At 30.8% G+C, this 18,778-nt stretch overlaps 2 protein-coding genes across 2 annotated transcripts; one reads left to right on the forward strand and one right to left on the reverse strand.

The window, feature by feature from the left end:
• The first annotated feature begins 11,907 nt into the window (after positions 1-11,907).
• LOC107903471 (glucan endo-1,3-beta-glucosidase 12) lies at positions 11,908-14,001 on the forward strand. Its single transcript, XM_016829529.2, has 3 exons — positions 11,908-12,139; positions 12,380-13,687; positions 13,773-14,001. The coding sequence occupies exons 1-3, from the start codon at positions 12,073-12,075 to the stop codon at positions 13,805-13,807; spliced, it is 1,410 nt and encodes a 469-aa protein (XP_016685018.2). The 5' UTR covers positions 11,908-12,072; the 3' UTR covers positions 13,808-14,001.
• Positions 14,002-14,250: 249 nt separating this feature from the next.
• Positions 14,251-15,231, reverse strand: LOC107902195 (flavonol sulfotransferase-like). The gene has a single exon (XM_016828417.2). The coding sequence runs from the start codon at positions 15,229-15,231 to the stop codon at positions 14,251-14,253; it is 981 nt and encodes a 326-aa protein (XP_016683906.2).
• Between the last annotated feature and the right edge of the window lie 3,547 nt (positions 15,232-18,778).

The following is an 18,778-nucleotide window of genomic DNA, read 5'->3' on the forward strand; positions in this document are numbered from 1 at the left end:
ATTTGAGGCTTTACTACACTCACCCCCATATTAGTAAAATGTTACAATGAAATTTGTGAGATTTTGGTTGAATAAGCTTACGAGTGTAGTGTTACAGAAGTTCGTGTACGGAAGAATAATAATGTGGTCGGAAAAGTGAATGAATTAGAAAATGAGGACAACATAAAAAGAGAGAAATATTTGATAGTTCTGAAAACTACTCAGATTATCAAAATGGATATCATTCTATATGGATTGTAATTTTTCGATACTTTGTGTAGCTTCAGATGCTGAAATATCGCTATCCTGATTTTCTTATGAATCTATGTGATTATCTGTAAAAGATATGAAAATCCAAAATCATGTGCGAATTTGAAATATACTGTGGAAGTAAATCATTAACCTACCATCTGGTAAGATTTTCGGGGACGAAAATCCCTAAAGGGGGGAGAGTTGTAATAGCCCGATTTTAGGCTTAGTCGGAACAGTGGTTTCGGGACCACAAATCCGACGAAAAAAAATGTAATGGCTTGAATTTTCAGAGGTGTCGGAACGGTGATTCGAGATCACTAAATTCAACAAATGGGTAGAAAATATTATTAATTTAGTAAGTATAAGTTAAATATGAAGTTAGGAAAATTTTTGAAATAGTGAATAGTGCACTAGAAATAAATATTAAAATAATTAGAATCGAAATGAGGTATCAAGACCTCGGGGATTTTAAACTGAGCCATAAATATTTTTATAAATATTTATGGAGTGTTAAAAAGTTAGTATTAAAGTTTCGTTAAGAAATTTTAAAGTTCCGATAATTAATTGAACAAAAAGGACTAAATTGTAACAAATGCAAAATTTTGGGAAATGATTAAATAGCTTAAATGATAAAAGGAAGAGGGCTTAAAAAGCAAATAGACCCAAGGTCTATTTGGGCTGGACGGCAGAGGCATGAAATCAGCAAGAAAGTAAGGAGAATTAAGGGCAAAATTGGAAAATTGCAAAATTTGCTTAATAAAGTTAGGACCCAAGTGGAATTATCTAGATTTTCTCTTCATTTTTCTGAATTCTCATCAGCTAAAACACCATGGAAGGGCTTCTTCAAGCTGGTTCTTCATATTTTTATTACAAGTAAGTTCAATTCTTGACTATTTCTTGAAATTTTTGTATTTTTATGACTTTTACAACTAGGCCCACTTGTTAAATTCATTAGTTTTTGATTTTATGAAAGAAGTTGAAAGTTGATATGAATATGTGCTGGAAGTATATGATGATTTAGCATGAAATTAGAACTTTAAATTGTTCATATGCTGATTTTATTGAAAGAATTGAATAGAAAGTAAATGTTTGGGACCTAATAGTAAAAGAGTTTGAAGATAGAGTTATATGTGGAAATTCTGAATTTCAATAGTTGTGTAACAACTTATAATGTCTAGTAAAGTACTAATTGAGAAAATTAGATTAATTGAGGGGTTAATTGAGAAAGGACCGAATTGTATAAACTGTGAAATTTGGGGCAAAATGGAAATCAACATTTTGCACTAAAGCAGTTTTGGACAGCAGCAGTAGTGTAACTTTGAAAAATCACCAAAAATTGTAGAGATTGAATTAGAGGATGAATAAAATATGAAATTAAAGCTTATTGAGTCTAGTTTCTTATAAAAGAAATGATGTGAGCAATGGAATTGTAAATCATGAGATATAATAGATTTTGTGAGACAAGGTCAGAATGAATTCGGGTTCACCTGTTCTGACTTTGGAAAATCATTAAAAATTGTACAGAAATTATTATGAGTTATAGTTTATATGGTTAGAATCCTTAATGAGTCTATTTTTAGAAGAAACAAGGTAAAACATCATCCGAATTCTGTACAATGAGATAATTAATTTTTAGTGAAGAGTGGTCGGAACTGTCAGACAGCAAAACAGGGGAAACTTTAAAGAATAAAATGTACTATTTGGCTGAACCAAAAATTATGAAAATTTTATGGTATGAAGATATGTGAGTCTAGTTTCAGGAAAAATTAACGGATCTTAATTTGGAGCTCCGTAGCTCCGGATAAAAATAATTTAGTGACTCTAACTCGGATAAACAGCTTTGAATATACATGTTAGTGAATATTGAAATTATGGTTAATGTTGTTTAAGTGTGTTATACACATTAAGGATGTGGAATGGAGAGGAGGAGGAGAAAAATTGGGAAATATATGAATGATTCGTGTATAAATGGTCATATGTTTGATTATAACTCATAAACGATGAAATATGAATGATGCTTATTTTTGTGCATTATTGGTCATGGTTTAAGCTCATGTGTGAAAATAAAGTTTCATAGTATGTGTGTATGGTATATTCAGTATATGATTTGGCATGAAATAATACCATGAATGGTTTATGAATTAACACATGTTGGTAAGCCTGATATATGAATAAATGATCAAATTGAGCGGAACGCCGGATTTGAGTACTTCTGATCAAGTGATAAAGTGATAAGTGATAGCTTCGGCTATACTTATCTGATCAAGTGACAAGTGGAAAGTGATAAGTAATAGCTTCGGCTATACTTATCTGATCAAGTGATAAAGTGATAAGTGATAGCTTCGGCTATACTTATCTGATCAAGTGACAAGTGAAAAGTGATAAGTGATAGCTTCGGCTATACTTATCTGATCAAGAGACAAAGTGATAAGTGATAGCTTTAGCTACACTTATCTGATCAAGAGACAAAGTGATAAGTGGCTGCACTTATCTGATCAAGAAACAAAGTGATAAGTGGCTACACTTATCTGATCAAGAAACAAAGTGATAGGTGGCTACACTTATCTGATCAGGGACAAGTGATAAGTGATCATACGTAAGACCATAGTTATACTATGGCAAAGTGAAAGTGAAGTACTCAATTTTCCGTGACCGTTCTCTAATTTGATTAAGGATGGTAAGTGACAAATGGGCCCAAAAGAATTAAAGTAAATGGATAAGTGGTAGTGTATTTATATCAGGACGATGTTGTTATTCAAACTAAAGTGATATTTTCATTGCTAAATTGAGAATTTCATAAATGTGTTATTGAATGGTATAATCAATAAACATTGAGTTAAATGGTAAATACGTATTAGTTTTGAATTTGATGTCATTGAATTGTACGTGAATTAAATGGAAATTTCTAGTGATATGATTTAAATTATGAGCATGAGAAATTGCGAATTGAATGAAATGGAAATGAAGCATTAAATTGCATGAGTATGTATCGGGTCTCGCAGGCCCTAATTATTATGATTATAATATTTTGAGGATATATTGTGAAAAGTTATAGAAACATGTTAATTATTTTTGAAAGTTTTAATTTTGATGAAATTTTATAACTCGGTTAAATACGTTTACAAGTGTATGTGTTTTGGTAATGCCTCGTACCCTATTCCGGTGTTGGATACGGGTAAGGGGTGTTACAATAGGGATGTGCAAAATTCGGGTAAAATCGAAAAAATTCGGTTAACTGACCGAATTACCGAATTCGGTCGGTTAACCTAATTTTTTCGGTCGGAGGTTGGTTAATTATTTTTTTATTTTTCGGTTAACGGTTAATTCAGTTCGAAACCAGTCGTTTAACCGAATTTTTTCGGTTTAACCGTAAAAATTAATAAATAAAATTATAGTATATAAATAGGCCCACTATTCACCTAAACCCAATCCAAACCCAAGTATTCAACCTAACCCAACCCAACCATAAAAATTACAAATAATTTAATAAATAAAAATAAAATTCTAAAACTAAAACTAAAACTAAAGTCTAAAAGTCTAAAAATAATTTAATTATGTAGTGATTCAATTCGGTTAATTCGGGTAATTCGGTTAATTCGGGTAATCCGGTTAATTCGGGTAATTTGGTTAATTCAGTTAATTTTTAACTAAAAATAAAAAATATATAATTTTCGGTTAATTCGGTTAATCGACCGAATTAACGGAAAAATTTCGGTTCGGTTAACGGTTAAAATTTTTGAAAGATCAGTTAATTTGGTTAATGTTATTTTGGGTCGGTTAACCGGTCGGTTAACTGAATGAACACCCCTACTTAGCAATGGCTACAACTAGAGGTGATCATGGGTTGGGCTACCCGGCCCGACCCGACGGCCTGCCCGAAAATGGGAGGGTTTGGGTAAAAATATAAGCTCAAAATATATGTTTGGGCAAAAAAAACAATGCCACTTTAGAAAATGGGCCGGGCCTCGGGTAAGACTTTTTTGGCCCGGGCCCGGCCTGGCCTGAATTATATATTGAATATATATATTTTTTATTTTTAATCAAATATACTTTTTATTAAATATATATTTTTTTGAACTTTAATCCGAATTATATATTAAATATATATTTTTTATTTTTAATCAAATATGACCCGAGCCAGACCCGAGCCTAGAAAACGGGTCTAAAATTTTATCTGGACCCGACCTGGCCCAGCCCATGATCACCCCTTGCTACAACAAACATTCAATTTTAATTTTCTAAAAAAAAATAGAAAATACATGGATCTCTTCTTCATTTCATTATTGTAGCTATTTCCAACAACTGCATAATTGAGAACTTTTGCTGTTAGACAGTAAACATTAAAAAAAATACATATTCAGACTAGAGTTATACAAAAAGAGAGAAGTAGCTGACATTTTTATCGGAAACCATAGGCTTACAGGGAAGACAATAATTGGAAAGACTGTCTCATTGTTGAATATTCTTGCTTGGTTTTCCCCTAGAATTTACAATTTTTAAAGAAATGGAGGAGAAAGTAAGTAGAAGTGGAGTTTGCTTCAGTTTTGCAAACTCAAAAATTTCTCTAGATTTTTCTTAACAAAACCCAAACCTTCAACTTCAAAATCAAACTCTACCAAATGCGGTCTGGGAAGGGAAAAACAATGGGGATAAAATAGAAATGATTATTGAGCGTAAATGAAAAAAAAATTAGAAGGAAGAAGAAGAAGAGAAAACAAAGACGGTAGGTAGAGCAGCGATAGTGGTTATGGCACTGGTAGGGGTTAGCGACCTTAAAAATGCCATAGGTTTTGTTTGGCAATTTTTTACTTTTAATGGTTAGTTAAAGAAGAATAAGACACTCTGCTCCTCATGTCCAACGTGGCAAGTTAACTGGTCATGTCAGCTAGTTAATTAATTATGTTACCTGCCTTGTTAAGCCTATAATGAAAAATGTTAGTGGGTGACAATTTGTCACTTTTTGATAATGTGAGTGACTGATTTATTATTTTTTTAAAGTTGAGCGACTGAGTTAAAAGTTGAGTGACTGTTAGTATATTTTACCCTCAAATTTATTGTCCATTATATGAATAAGCCCCACAAAAGTTTGATTTCCCGGTGTTTTTAGAATTGAATTGATGGTTGAATAAGTCAGATTATCAGTTCAATAGATCCAATTGGTTAGGTTAAAAAATGATTAAAAATATGAAAAGTAAAAAAAATTAAAAAATCTGATTTAATCGATTTTTCAGTTATTTGGTTGGTCCATACCTATTTGCGATTTAACTAATCCAATACTATTTTTCAGACCTATACCTAATTGATTTTTGGTCAAACAGGTCAATTCGGTTCAATTCAAAGGTCACTGGGTTTCTGACTTGCTACGCGCATGCGCATTAAAACACTGAATTTATGAAAATATTTTTGAATTCTAGTTTTACTACAAGCGTACAATGTCAGTTATAATATTTAGTGTTACAATAAAACACCAAAGTATTCCAATGATCCAACCTAAAGGAAGAGGCAATTGAGCAATGATTAGCATGCATGTACAATAAGTCTAAGTGGCTATTAATATAATTTTATAGTACGTTGATTTATAAAATAAGATTTTGCAAGAAAATTAAATATTCCACTCTAAGGACTAAATTGCAAAAAATGTAAATTAACGGGACTATCCAGCAAATAACTAATGAGGGTTGGTTAACTTCGATGTGGTTCACCAAATCTCAAAATAAGGACATAAATCGCTTATATTATCAAGTGACTCCATTTTATCTATCGATTCATCGATTTAGATGAATTAAATCCAGTTTTTCTCTTGATCTCGCCAGTTAATCCGGGACTAACGAACGAGTGAGGGACAACATTTCTCTCGGTCTCAGTTTATCTTGTTATTCCCTTAAGGGCGTCACTACCTACAGTCTTAGTTCTATTCAAATTCATCCAATTTGTTACGATTTAGTCATTTGTCCAAAGATTTTAGTTTATCCACATATCCATCAACCAACCTCCTTAAAGCTTTAGTTACTTAAAGTGAAGACAATAAATATAACAAAGGAAAACAAGGTAACCATGAAAGTATAGTCTAAGAAAAATATGAAAGTTGAGATTTTTATATAAGAAAACTTAAATAGCATGAAACCAAAAGCATTTAACAAGAAAATATTGGGTACCACACTCTTAGGTAGTACCATACCCTTTTTCCAAAAGGGTTTGATACCCGAGTCGTTTTGCCCATAAACTCTTCGGTACTACTCTTTTTTTTTTTTGTTAAGGTACCACACTTGCCTTATTGGAATTTAATTTTTTTTCATTTTTGAAAAATAATTGAAATTAATTTCTTAAAAAACTATTTAAAAATATAATAAATTAATTTCTAGATCACAAAATACTAAAAAAATATATCTATCACAAAAACTCATATGAAAATTTTTTCATACAAAATTGCAAATGCTTATGATGTGAGCAATTTTGTAATATCTCATTTGAGGCCATGGATCAATCATAATTAAGTAACACATAATCAAATATTTTTTAATTCAGAAAATAATATATTAAAAAAATTTTAAAATATTAATTAAATAATCATCAACCAATATTTATTGTATCAATTAATTTAATAATTAAAAAGATTAGCCACCTAAACATATGTCATCTAAACTCAAAGTTTCACATATGTTCAAATGAATATGTTGAAATTGCTTTAAAAATATGAATTATAAACGAAAATAATACACACTCGAATAATTATTATTATAAACGTATAAATAGAATCCACAAATGATTTACATAAGACGGGAACTCGAATCTAATAACTTAAAATTCTAACAAATTTTTTTCGGTGAATTACAAGAAGAGGGCAGAGGCTCTAATAATAATGCGACTTGAACCTAGGCCACACCTGAGGCAGTGAATACCCTGACCATGAGGCTAACACATGAGGTTCAACCTTATCATTAAACCAACTAAAAAAAATTCTTAAAAGAAAATACTATCATTAATAGAAACTATTAATAATAATATAAAAATATGGCGCATAGTACAATTGATAAATAAGTCCTTACAAATTGATGCATAAGTGTCATGTCTGCAAAATAATAAAATTACAGTAATCGCAACACTAAAAGAATTCAGAAACATTACAGTGGTGCATTAACTTGATCAAATTGCTGAAAATTACATTCTACCCCTACCATCATCAGACCAACGATTGCCAAGAGCCCTAAGAGACCCACTGTATCAATGATGCACAAAAAATCAAATCGCGAATGACCTATCTTCCTTCTCATCATCATCTCGAACTCTAAGTTTATAAATACTATTATTTACAATTAGGAACAATTAGCCAACCTAGAAATTAAATATAGAATAAAGTCAACATAGAAGCCAACCCTTTAAAGATAAACTTGTTGAACAAAAATGTGCCTACTTGTGTTTAGACATTGAAATTATCAATTGAAGGACCCCCAGTGCTCACCTGCCCTAATTCCCTACAACATTATCTACCAATTAATTATTATATGAAATTACTTTATTATTAAGACTGCCAAATAAAGGACATCAATTTCAAAGGCTAATGTGACAATGGGTCTTAAGTGTGAAACATTCAAAACAAGTCAAATATGGAGTTGAGAAGCAAATCAATTTTTCTTTCTTAAAAAAACAATATTTTTTAATTTTCTTATCTGAAATTCACCAAATTCTAAGGTCTCCATTAAAAAAATATATTTATTTTTGTTAAATTTAATAAATTTAAACATAAATCTAATTATAAGTTCTGATTGTATCTGCTTTTTTTGACACAATGCCTAGAACAACCCATAGCCCCTAACCCATAAATAGGAGGATAATGCGCTTTAGTGCATTTAAATTCTCGTCCTCTCGCATTAACAATAATACACATACCAATATAACTAAGACTCAGTCGACAATTCACTTGTTTAATCTCATATATGAAATTTTATAAATTTTATTGTCCAATATAAACACAAAAGGAAAAAAAAAAAGCATGGGATATGACACATATATAACTCAACATTGAGTGAAAGATTGCAACTCTATAATATATGGTCAGTCCAAAATGTTGTCTTTAGAAAACTTATAATTTCAGCCATTAAAAGAAAACCTAGTAGCTGTTATGCATTGACAAAAGTAACCTAAAATTAAAAAAAAAAGTAGGGTTATTATTAAAGTTTTATATATTAATTAAACACTTTCACATTGAATGGATATTATAAGTAAATTTATATTAATTTAATTTAAAAAATAAAAAAATCATGAATCAAAATCCGGATTAAATTATAGGTTTCATATTTGATTTTTTTGACACAATACTTAGAACTACCTATAACCCCTCCTTAACCCATAAATAGGAGGATAACATACTTTAGCGCACTAATTGAAGTAAGATTCAATCGACAAAATATTAAATTTAATTAATCAAAAAAATTATCGGTTCAAATATATTAAAATATTAATAGCTGTATTTATTAATTAAATAATCTTATATCTAATTCTATCCACGAACCATTCTAATTTTCTTGTGGCCAAATTGAGTTCAAACGTAAGATTTTTTTTGTTTATTCGGCTCAATTTGTACGGACCGATGATTGCTTTCAACTTGAAGAAGGAAAATATATTTGATTATAACCTAATTGTTTGATTATTAATTAATTAATTGCCAATTGTTAGTATAAAATATGATTAATAAGGTTTTATTAATTTAATATTTGTACGATTAAAAAAAAATCTCTGTCGTATGGTCTTTTCTATTCGCATCACTTGTCCCAATCGAAAGTTCTCTTTCGTCTTTAATCCAAGGTATGTTCTTCTACTCGTCGATAGGTACTCTGATCCATTATACCAATCGTCAAATTATCACATAGAGCTCGCCAGCTAAACTTTTAAAAAATAAAATAATAGTCTTGTAATTTAAATGAAAACTTTCGAATAATTTAATAACTATTTTATAACTTTTGTAAAGTTAAATGGGCAAAATACAAATTTACTAATAGTTTAGTGACATACGATGAAATTTACCCTTTTTTTTACATCGGTGTATGTATATTTTTGTATAATTAATAGTTTAACGATTCAACCGTAATGTTTAATATTTCATTCATATAGATTATATAAGTCAAGTTTAGCAAGTTAAAAATTTAGATGTTCGATAAATATTAATATATGTATATGCAGTATTTTAGATCGGTATGATAAAAATATCGGATCGATTCGGAAATTTGCATGCATAACAAGTATAATTATATTAATAAATTCAACGATTTGATTATTAAATTATTAATCGTACAAAAATATACAACTTTACACCGATATAACCCGATTATTAAATATCTTCTTAAAATTTGAAAATTTCATATAAAAATGATAAAATATGTAATTTTTTAGAAAATATTTTTCTTTCCTTGAATTTTAATTTGTTATTTTTTAGATATGATACGAGTTGGAGCAGTGATTGATAATTCCAAAGCCACATCCAAATTACTCATGATCGTTTCACGTAAGGACATTTTTGTCTTTCACTATTATAAAGGGCCTAAATGAAAAAACAGATTTTAGGGGAGGCCGAGAGCCTTGCCAGCCCAATCCTTGCCTAAATTACTTATAATTTTAATGTTTAAAATTAAAAAAATTTATTACATGCTTAAAGATCGAGATAAGACTCAATTGATTTTTCATGTGTTATTAATATATATTTTTCAATATATATTTAAAATTTCACCCTACAATGAATATGCTATTATATCTTATATTATATTTAAATTTTTGATTGAGTTGATATCACGAGTTAATCGAACATCAGTTTGAATACTTTAAACCTAACTTTTATTTTTTTTATAATGACATTTAAATTTAAAATATAATTATTAAATTAAGTTATACAACCTAATTAATAATTTTAAAACTTATATTTGCATATAAATATTTATATAGATGTATCTGAGATATATTTATATATATAATTTATTAAGAAACTAAAAATTAAACTATGAATATATATATGAAAAATATTTAAAAACATCGATAAACTGAAAACAATATACTGAAACACATGATACCGGTACGCTTGTAACTACCTTCATTTGAACTTAAGACACTAAAATCGTAAAATTTTAATTTTATCATCCCATATCGTCAATACGTCATATCGATCATATTTATTTTTTTACAAAATATATAAAACTACTCATAGCTCATTCCCAACCCATAAATATGAAAATAATGCGCTTCAGCACACCTGAACTCAAGTCTTCTTGTATTAACAATGATATCCATACCAATCGAATTAAGACTTAACCGACAGACCGACACGTCATATTCTAATATTTATTTAAATATTTATCAAAATCATGCAATAATGGATAGAACAAATGGTTCAATCGATTAAGATAGTTTGTAGATAAGGTGTTATAGTGTGAATTAAGTGTATAATTAAGAAAAAATTGCTTTTACTTTATTGTATTGTGGGGACAAAATGAAAATTTTATTGCCATTCCTTGACTTGCAATTTTCGCCTACTTGCTATGATTACGCCATAAATTCTCACATATTTAAGTATCATTTAATCAATCTTTTTCGGGTTTAAAAAATCCGCAGTGGTTAAAATCTGCGATAAGTTCCTGTATAGATTTCGAAGTTCAGATTCAATTTCTAAAATTGTTATTCTTTTTAAATCTGTTAGCATGATATTAACTAAATAAGCATGTTTGATAATAAATAAATTTTAAAATAAATTGTTAAGATTGGATTAAAATTTAAAATTAAAATTATAAGAAAATTTAATTTTTAAATTTTTTAATCATATCTGCTCTTTTTGACATAATAATTAAAATTACTCATAGCCTCTTCTCAACCCATAAATAAGAAAATAATGCGCTTCAACGTACTCAAACTCACATCCTCTTACATTAGCATCAATACCCATACCAATCGAACCAAGACTCAATCGGTAAGTTCTTTATTTTTTAATTACCCATCATTAAGAATGCTTTGGAAGAATTTACTTAGATTAATCCACTAATACCCCTTCCTCCAATTTTTTTTAAATTGATGAAATCGTAAATTAATACATAATAAATTAATGTTTTGATCTCTCAAAAACTGTTTCCTCGTAAAATTTTTTTCCTACTCCTACTAAACAAAACATAAATTTTATTTTAATATTTTTTAAATAATCTCATTACAGATTTTGATCATATCTATTCTTTCTGACACAAAGCCTAAAACTACCGATAACCTCACCCCAACCCATCAATAGCAAGATAATACACTTCAACGCACTCACATCTCCTTTCATTGACAACAATATCTATACCAATCGAGCTAAAAGTCAATGGACTAAATTTTTTAATTTTTAATTACCCATCATTAAGAATGTTTTTGAAGAATTTACACACATTAATCCAAAAAAAAAAAATCCCCGACAAAGAGCTGTTAATCTAACGTTCAAATTTAGAGCAAAACAAAACAAAAATAAAGCTTAAGCAAATAATTTCACATTTTTTCAGAAACATTATAATTGCTAAAATACCCCCATCCATATAAAGACAAAAATGAACGTCCTTTAATCACCGTCCGATTGCTAAATCATCATAACAAAACACGTGTACGGTCCTGATGCTATATCCGTATCTAAATCTGAATCCAAGATTAAAGAAAGAAAAAAACACGAAAAAACGGTCGAGTTGGTGGGTGTCGTTGGATTAAATTTCTAACCCACTTTTCATTATTTTCAATCCCCCACTTACCCCACTCTTCCCCCCTATAAAACAGCGTTCAAATCCTCAAAATATTCATTTCTTCGATAAATTTTCATCTCTGTTTTGTTCCAAGCTCTGGGTTATGGCTTCCCAGGCTTTTTATCTTATTGTTTCAATCATTGTTCTCTTATCCGCCATTGTTGTCTCAGGTATGAACTTTTAAAGCTTCAAAAAAGGAAGCTCCTTTCTTTTCTTTTCTTAATGTTTGAATACAAGCCTGATGAGTCCAGTTCGTGTTTTCCGAAATTTTAAAATTTCAGTTGTAACGAAATGTGAGAACTCAATAACAATTGTACGTAGATTTCTATTCGAAAAAGTATAGGGATTAAATATGTAACTTTTGCAAAGTATAAGGACTAATAGCAGAATTTGACCTTTTTTTATTACAGGTTCGGGTTCGGTCGGGATTAACTACGGTCGTGTAGCAAACAACTTACCGTCACCGGAAAAAGTCGTGGAACTATTGAAATCACAGGGAATAAACAAAGTGAAGCTTTACGATACCGACGCGACGGTTTTGACGGCGTTAGCGGATTCCGGTATAACCGTGGTCGTCGCACTTCCTAATGAACTACTTTCATCCATCGCCGCTGATCAGTCGTTTGCCGACAACTGGGTTGAAGCAAACATAACAAAGTTTTATCCAAAGACAAAAATCGAAGCCATAGCTGTCGGTAACGAAGTGTTTGTCGATCCGGCCAACACGACCAAATACCTCGTACCGGCGATGAAGAACATCCACGCTTCGTTAGTTAAATCCAAGCTTGATTCCGCCATTAAAATCTCTTCTCCAATAGCTTTCAGTGCTTTGAAAACCTCGTACCCTTCATCGGCCGGTTCGTTTAAGCCGGAATTGATTGAACCGGTGATTAAACCCATGTTGGATTTTTTGAAACAAACCGGGTCTTACTTAATGGTTAATGCGTACCCGTTTTTTGCTTATACGGCTAATTCGGATCAAATCTCACTTGATTATGCTTTGTTTAAGGAAAACCCGGGTGTAGTGGATTCGGGTAACGGGTTGAAATATTCTAGCCTTTTCGAAGCTCAAATCGACGCCGTTTTTGCAGCTATGTCGGCTATTCAATACGACGACGTAAAGATGGTTGTGACCGAAACGGGTTGGCCTTCAATGGGAGATCAAGACGAAAAAGGTGCTAGTGAATCCAATGCGGCGTCGTATAATGGTAATTTAGTACGGAAAGTTTTGACTGGTAATGGGACCCCTTTAAGACCTCAAGACCCACTTAACGTTTATTTATTTGCTTTATTTAATGAGAATCAAAAACCCGGTCCAACTTCCGAAAGGAATTACGGTTTATTTTACCCTAATGAACAAAAGGTATATACCATACCATTAACCAAAGAGGAGGCGAAAACCGGTGAGTCAACGCAGGTCAACACCAACACGAGTCTGGCTCCTGTAGCCGGAGAAGTATCGAAGGCAAAAGTAGGTCAGACGTGGTGCGTTGCGAACGAGAAAGCCGATGAGAAGAAGTTACAAGCGGCGTTGGATTATGCTTGCGGAGAGGGTGAGGCTGATTGTAGCCCTATTCAACCTGGCGCGACGTGCTATAACCCAAACACACTCGAAGCACATGCTTCATACGCTTTCAATAGTTATTATCAGAAGAACACACGTGCGACTGGCACATGCGAGTTCGGTGGTGCTGCTTATGTGGTCACCCAACGTCCTAGTATGTTATTCTTTTCTCATAATTTTTTCTCGCTCGATTCGACTTTTAAACACCTCTAATTTCTTTATTTATTTTTTAATTGCAGCATATGGGAATTGTGAGTTTCCAACAGGGCATTGAAGTGGAAAAACAAAGGGGAAAAGATTTGAAATTTTTTTTGCAAATTTTCTTCTTTGTATCTAATATTAATTAATTATTATATAGAAGGGATAGGTGGAGTTGTTATTAGTAGATTGTTGATTTTACCTTATAATTTGTCTGTCCTGTTTGTATATTTGTTACAATATTCATATAGGGAAGACAACTTTTTATACTATGCTTAGCTTTTATTTAAGTTATTTAAACTTTTTATACTATGCTTAGCTTTTATTTAAGTTATTTAATTATTGAAGTTCCATCAACGAGCTCCAAAATTCAAAAAATAGTACAATAGATTTATATGAGACTACTGGTACTAATTATAAATCTCGGCCAAGATGATCTTATTTGAAAGTAATATTATTAAAAGAGATAATTACGAACTCTGATCAGGTTTAAGCAATAAATAGATTATAGATCTTCAATTAGAGACTTAAACCTGAACCGCTCAACTTTTGCATTGTTCGTTGGTCAAAACGTTGAGCCATTTCAGTGGTCAAATAATTCTTCCAGTCTCCAACCTTCCCTTTCCGAAAGAAAATGTTATTTTCCATCTCCAAATTTCCTTGCCCTTCACAGTGTTTCCCGGTTTTATTTACTTCCAAGCCACTTAAATTGTCGAAACTGCACAGCTGTACAATGTTTTCAGGCACCCCTTGTTGTTGTTCCTCTGACGAGAAAGGATAACCCATAAACTCTGCAATTTTCTTAAGATACAAAACAGTATCTTCAACCAGTTCTTCATATTTCAAGAACATTAACTTGTCTGGATGTTCCAAACTTGCTTTCCAGTACCCCAAAACATGGTCCCAATAAGGGCCGAACGGACTTACACCTTCATAAAACAATTCGAACGCTTCATCAAGTTGAATGGGTTGAGCATTTTTGGATTTGCAGTGCCCTGCAATGAAATGATACAATGAAACAAATGTATCTTTGGGGTCCCTGCAAATGTAAATAATTTTACAACCAGAATCAATTATAGATCTGGGTAAGAAGGAATAAGGAAGATGAGTGGCTAAAAGAGGAATTCCAAGATGTAGATTAGCAGAAAACTGGGAATGATCGAACTCCAAGAAAGGCACAACATCATGAGGCAGCGTGTGAAGTAAAGGGGTGGTGGAATCATTGTATGAAGTTCTTGTAATAGTGGCGAAAGTGAGGGATTTTAACCAGCCTGTGCCTGTTCTTAGAGAGCTACAAAGGATGACATCAGTGGGTTGAGCTTGGAATTGTTGTTGAGCTGACAACGCTCCTTGTAGAAAAGACGGGGAGATCCAAAAACCTTGATATTGATAATAATCTTCAAGAAAACCCCAACGATTCTCTTTAGGGAGAGTAGATATCATCTCTTTGAAAGATTGTTGAAGCACATCTCCATTTTGTTTCTCAAGATGGGATTCCATGAGGGACAGGCTAATGAGTGCAAATACTATATTTCAAGGGTTGCTTTGTAAATAGGTTGCCACTCTTCTTTTTCTTTTATAGGGAGGCGGTCAGTGCCGTACTCTGGATGGAATCGTATTCTTTAATATATAACAAAGAAGGAAAGATAAACAATCAACAAAAATGAAATTGCGCAGTCTGCACGCTGTCGCCTACTTAATACGCATTTGTAAGTACTCGAAGACAGGGCAGAGCTGGTCGACCCATCCATGCTTCACCTTCAACTTAAAATAATTATCGTTATGGATCGAAAATTTTAAAATATGTTGTGCTCCAATTTAAAAAGAAGAACATCACTATCTCAGTTTCCCCAGACAACAAAAATGGAATTGCGCAGTCTGCACGTTGTTGATTAAATTGATTTTCCATTGATTCTCCAAGATGCCTCACCTTCAACTCAGATAGGAGGCCATAGTAAGATCCATTTCCAAAATTATTAACGTGCTGATGGACATACTTCAAATTCATTTTTTAATAAATGTCATTTTTTAAAATATTACAATAATAGACTAATTTTTTTAAAAATTTACGAAAATAAGTTTCTATAAAGACCCAAAGTGATAGCACTGCTTTTTTTTAATTATTTCGTGTCACCAATTAATGTGAAAAATAAAACTTACAAAACAAATTTTTATATAAAGTCATGAATAGGCTTGCAGCATATTCCTAGACAATATGGGATCCCATCCTCTTTTAACTAACAATCTACGATTAAAGACTATATTATATTTTATATTTTTTTACAAAATAATTTCTATTTTTTTAATATTTTGTTAACATTTTCTCGTATTATAAAATTATCTTTTGAGATCTTTAATCTTGTTGCATTTTAGAATTGTTTGGTACTCAGATAGTAAAATAATAAAAAAAAATATTTAAAGTTGATTTTTATCACTTAATTATAAAATGTTATAAAATAGTCAGTTAATTGTGTCTTTTTGAATCATCTGTTTATGAAAAGTTACAAATTTGTCATTCAATTATTCAAATTTGTCTTCTTCTTCTTTTTTGTTGCTACATACCTCAAAGTTCAAGATAATTGAGTGACCAAAAAATAATACTAATATCTGAGTGATCATTTTGTAAGTTTTTATAATTCAATAGTAAAAAAATTATAGTTAAGTGATTACTAATGTAATTTAATCTAGAGATAAAAATATGAAAAATAATTATTATATTTTATGTATAACTTCTAAATTGAAATAATGGAAAATTATTTTAAAAAATAGAATTGCATGAATATTAACTTCGAACATTTTAATAGAAGATTATTGCATGTACAAGTTTCATATGTGCAATTTGTATTTCTTTTTCTTTTTTTATTATGGTAAAAAACCTCAAAAGGTAATTTGTATTTAATAAATGATCTATTAAACAAGTTTCAAATGAACATAAACGAGCTTATTCATGAACATAAATGAAGACAAGCTTTGTTCGTGTTTAGTTCGCGAGCCTCAAAATATTGTTCATGTTCAATTCAAGTTATTACGTCGTTTAACTCAAATATGAAATACACAATTCAAGTTATTACGTCGTTTTGATAAATGTTTATCTTTTTTGAAGTTAAAAGTCAAAACTATTATATTGTTCATATAGTTAAATAATATTGTGACTTTTTTACCTGGGTAATATAAAATAAATAATTAAATATCATATTGGTATGCCAATATAATTATTTACCAAAATGGTACGTTTGCAATAACATTAAGGGTGGAGAGCATGGAAAATGTGGCACCATTTTTTTTTTTGACTTAATCATCGAAACATCATTAGAAAATGATATGGGGTAAAAAAATATACATTTTAAGGGTGGAGGGTGTGAGAGAAGCGGCACCAATATTCGAGTTATGAAAAAACTCAGTAAAAAAAGATCATATACGATCATTTAATACAAAATAAATTTATAGGGAGTTGTAACGTGGTAGGTGGGGTAGAGGGAGAGAGATGAGCGACACCACTTGTTCGCCCGTGGCAAAAATGACTGATCATTCACGGGTTGGGGAAAGAGAAAAAAATTTGGGAAAGGAAATGAATCGAGCTTGGATCTAAGGTATGTTCTTAGGGCTGTAAATAAATTGAGCTTGAACGAACTAATCTCTATTTATGTTCGTTTGTTTATTTTTAAGCTTGTTTGTGTTCAGTTTGTGTTCGTTAAGAATTTCAAAATATTTGTTCGTGTTCGTTTATTTAAAATTATGTGTATTCATATTCTTTTTTTTAAGTTAAACGAACATGTTCATGAATATATAAAGAACATATTCGCAAACAATATTCATGAATATTAGCAAACAAACAAACAAACAATAAACATATATAATTTTTTAAATATAAAATAATCAAATATAAATATTAATAATTATATTGTAACTAAAAAAATAAGCACACAAACCACAATAATTTTATTAATTTATACCAATGGAACAATAAACAAGCTTTGAATGATTTATTAAACGAGCTTTAAATGATCTATTAAACAAGTTTCAAATGAACATAAATGAGCTTGTTCATTAACATAAGTGAAGACAAGCTTTGTTCGTGTTTAGTTCGTTTAATAAACAAGCCTCAAAATATTGTTTGTTGACACCATTTTTTGGATAAAACTGGGTCGACTTGGGTTTTGAAAAATGAAAACGAAAACGGGAGTCGCCACCGATCCTTCTTGATGAGGTGTGATCGGATCACCTCGAAAAGTGGTTGTTTTTAATAAACGATTTAATTTTATTAAAACAACGATTTTGGTCCACGAAATTCAGAAAAATGGGTTCGGGAGTCAGTTACGCACGAGGAAGAATTAGCACCCTCGATACGCCCAAAATTGGTACCTAGTTGATTACTTAATGTCTTAATGTCAAAAATTGAAAACTTTGAAGAATTTTAAAATACGATCCTTTGTTTTAAAAACTTATATAAATCAAGTTACAAGTTAAGACCTTCTCATTTCAGAAAGAGAAAATGTCACACCCAATGCGTTAGGGCACGATATTTTACCTCTTCAGAAATGAACTAGTCTGAAAACTTGCAAAGTAAAATTTAAAAGGGTGTTCAATTGTTTAAGTCATGTGAAAGAATTGCTACCCAACGCGTTGGGTACAATTTTCTCAAAAAATTGAACCTTGAATATTGCATTTATGAAAAATACTTGTCTCGAGAAAACAGCGTATCATATCCAATGCATTAGGACATGACGTATTGAATTCCCAATGACGAGCTTTTAGTCATGTTTTATATAAAAAAAAGAGTTGCGATTGTTTAGATTCAAAGAAGGAAATCGGAACCCAATACGTTAGGGCTGGATTCTCGAAGATCCTAAATATCGAGTATTATTTTTATTTTGAAATTTTCTGCTTTTTGACGAACCCGATTAATAAAATCGAATGTAAAATAATGATGATAATGCAAGTAAGATAAAACAAACAAATAGGAAAAGATAGATAATAAGATAGCATATACATAATAAAAAGAAATCAATAATGTATACACAAATAAAAGTAAATGAACAAATAAAAA

Source organism: Gossypium hirsutum, chromosome D05 (assembly GCF_007990345.1).
Source record: "Gossypium hirsutum isolate 1008001.06 chromosome D05, Gossypium_hirsutum_v2.1, whole genome shotgun sequence".
Lineage (NCBI taxonomy): Eukaryota > Viridiplantae > Streptophyta > Magnoliopsida > Malvales > Malvaceae > Gossypium > Gossypium hirsutum.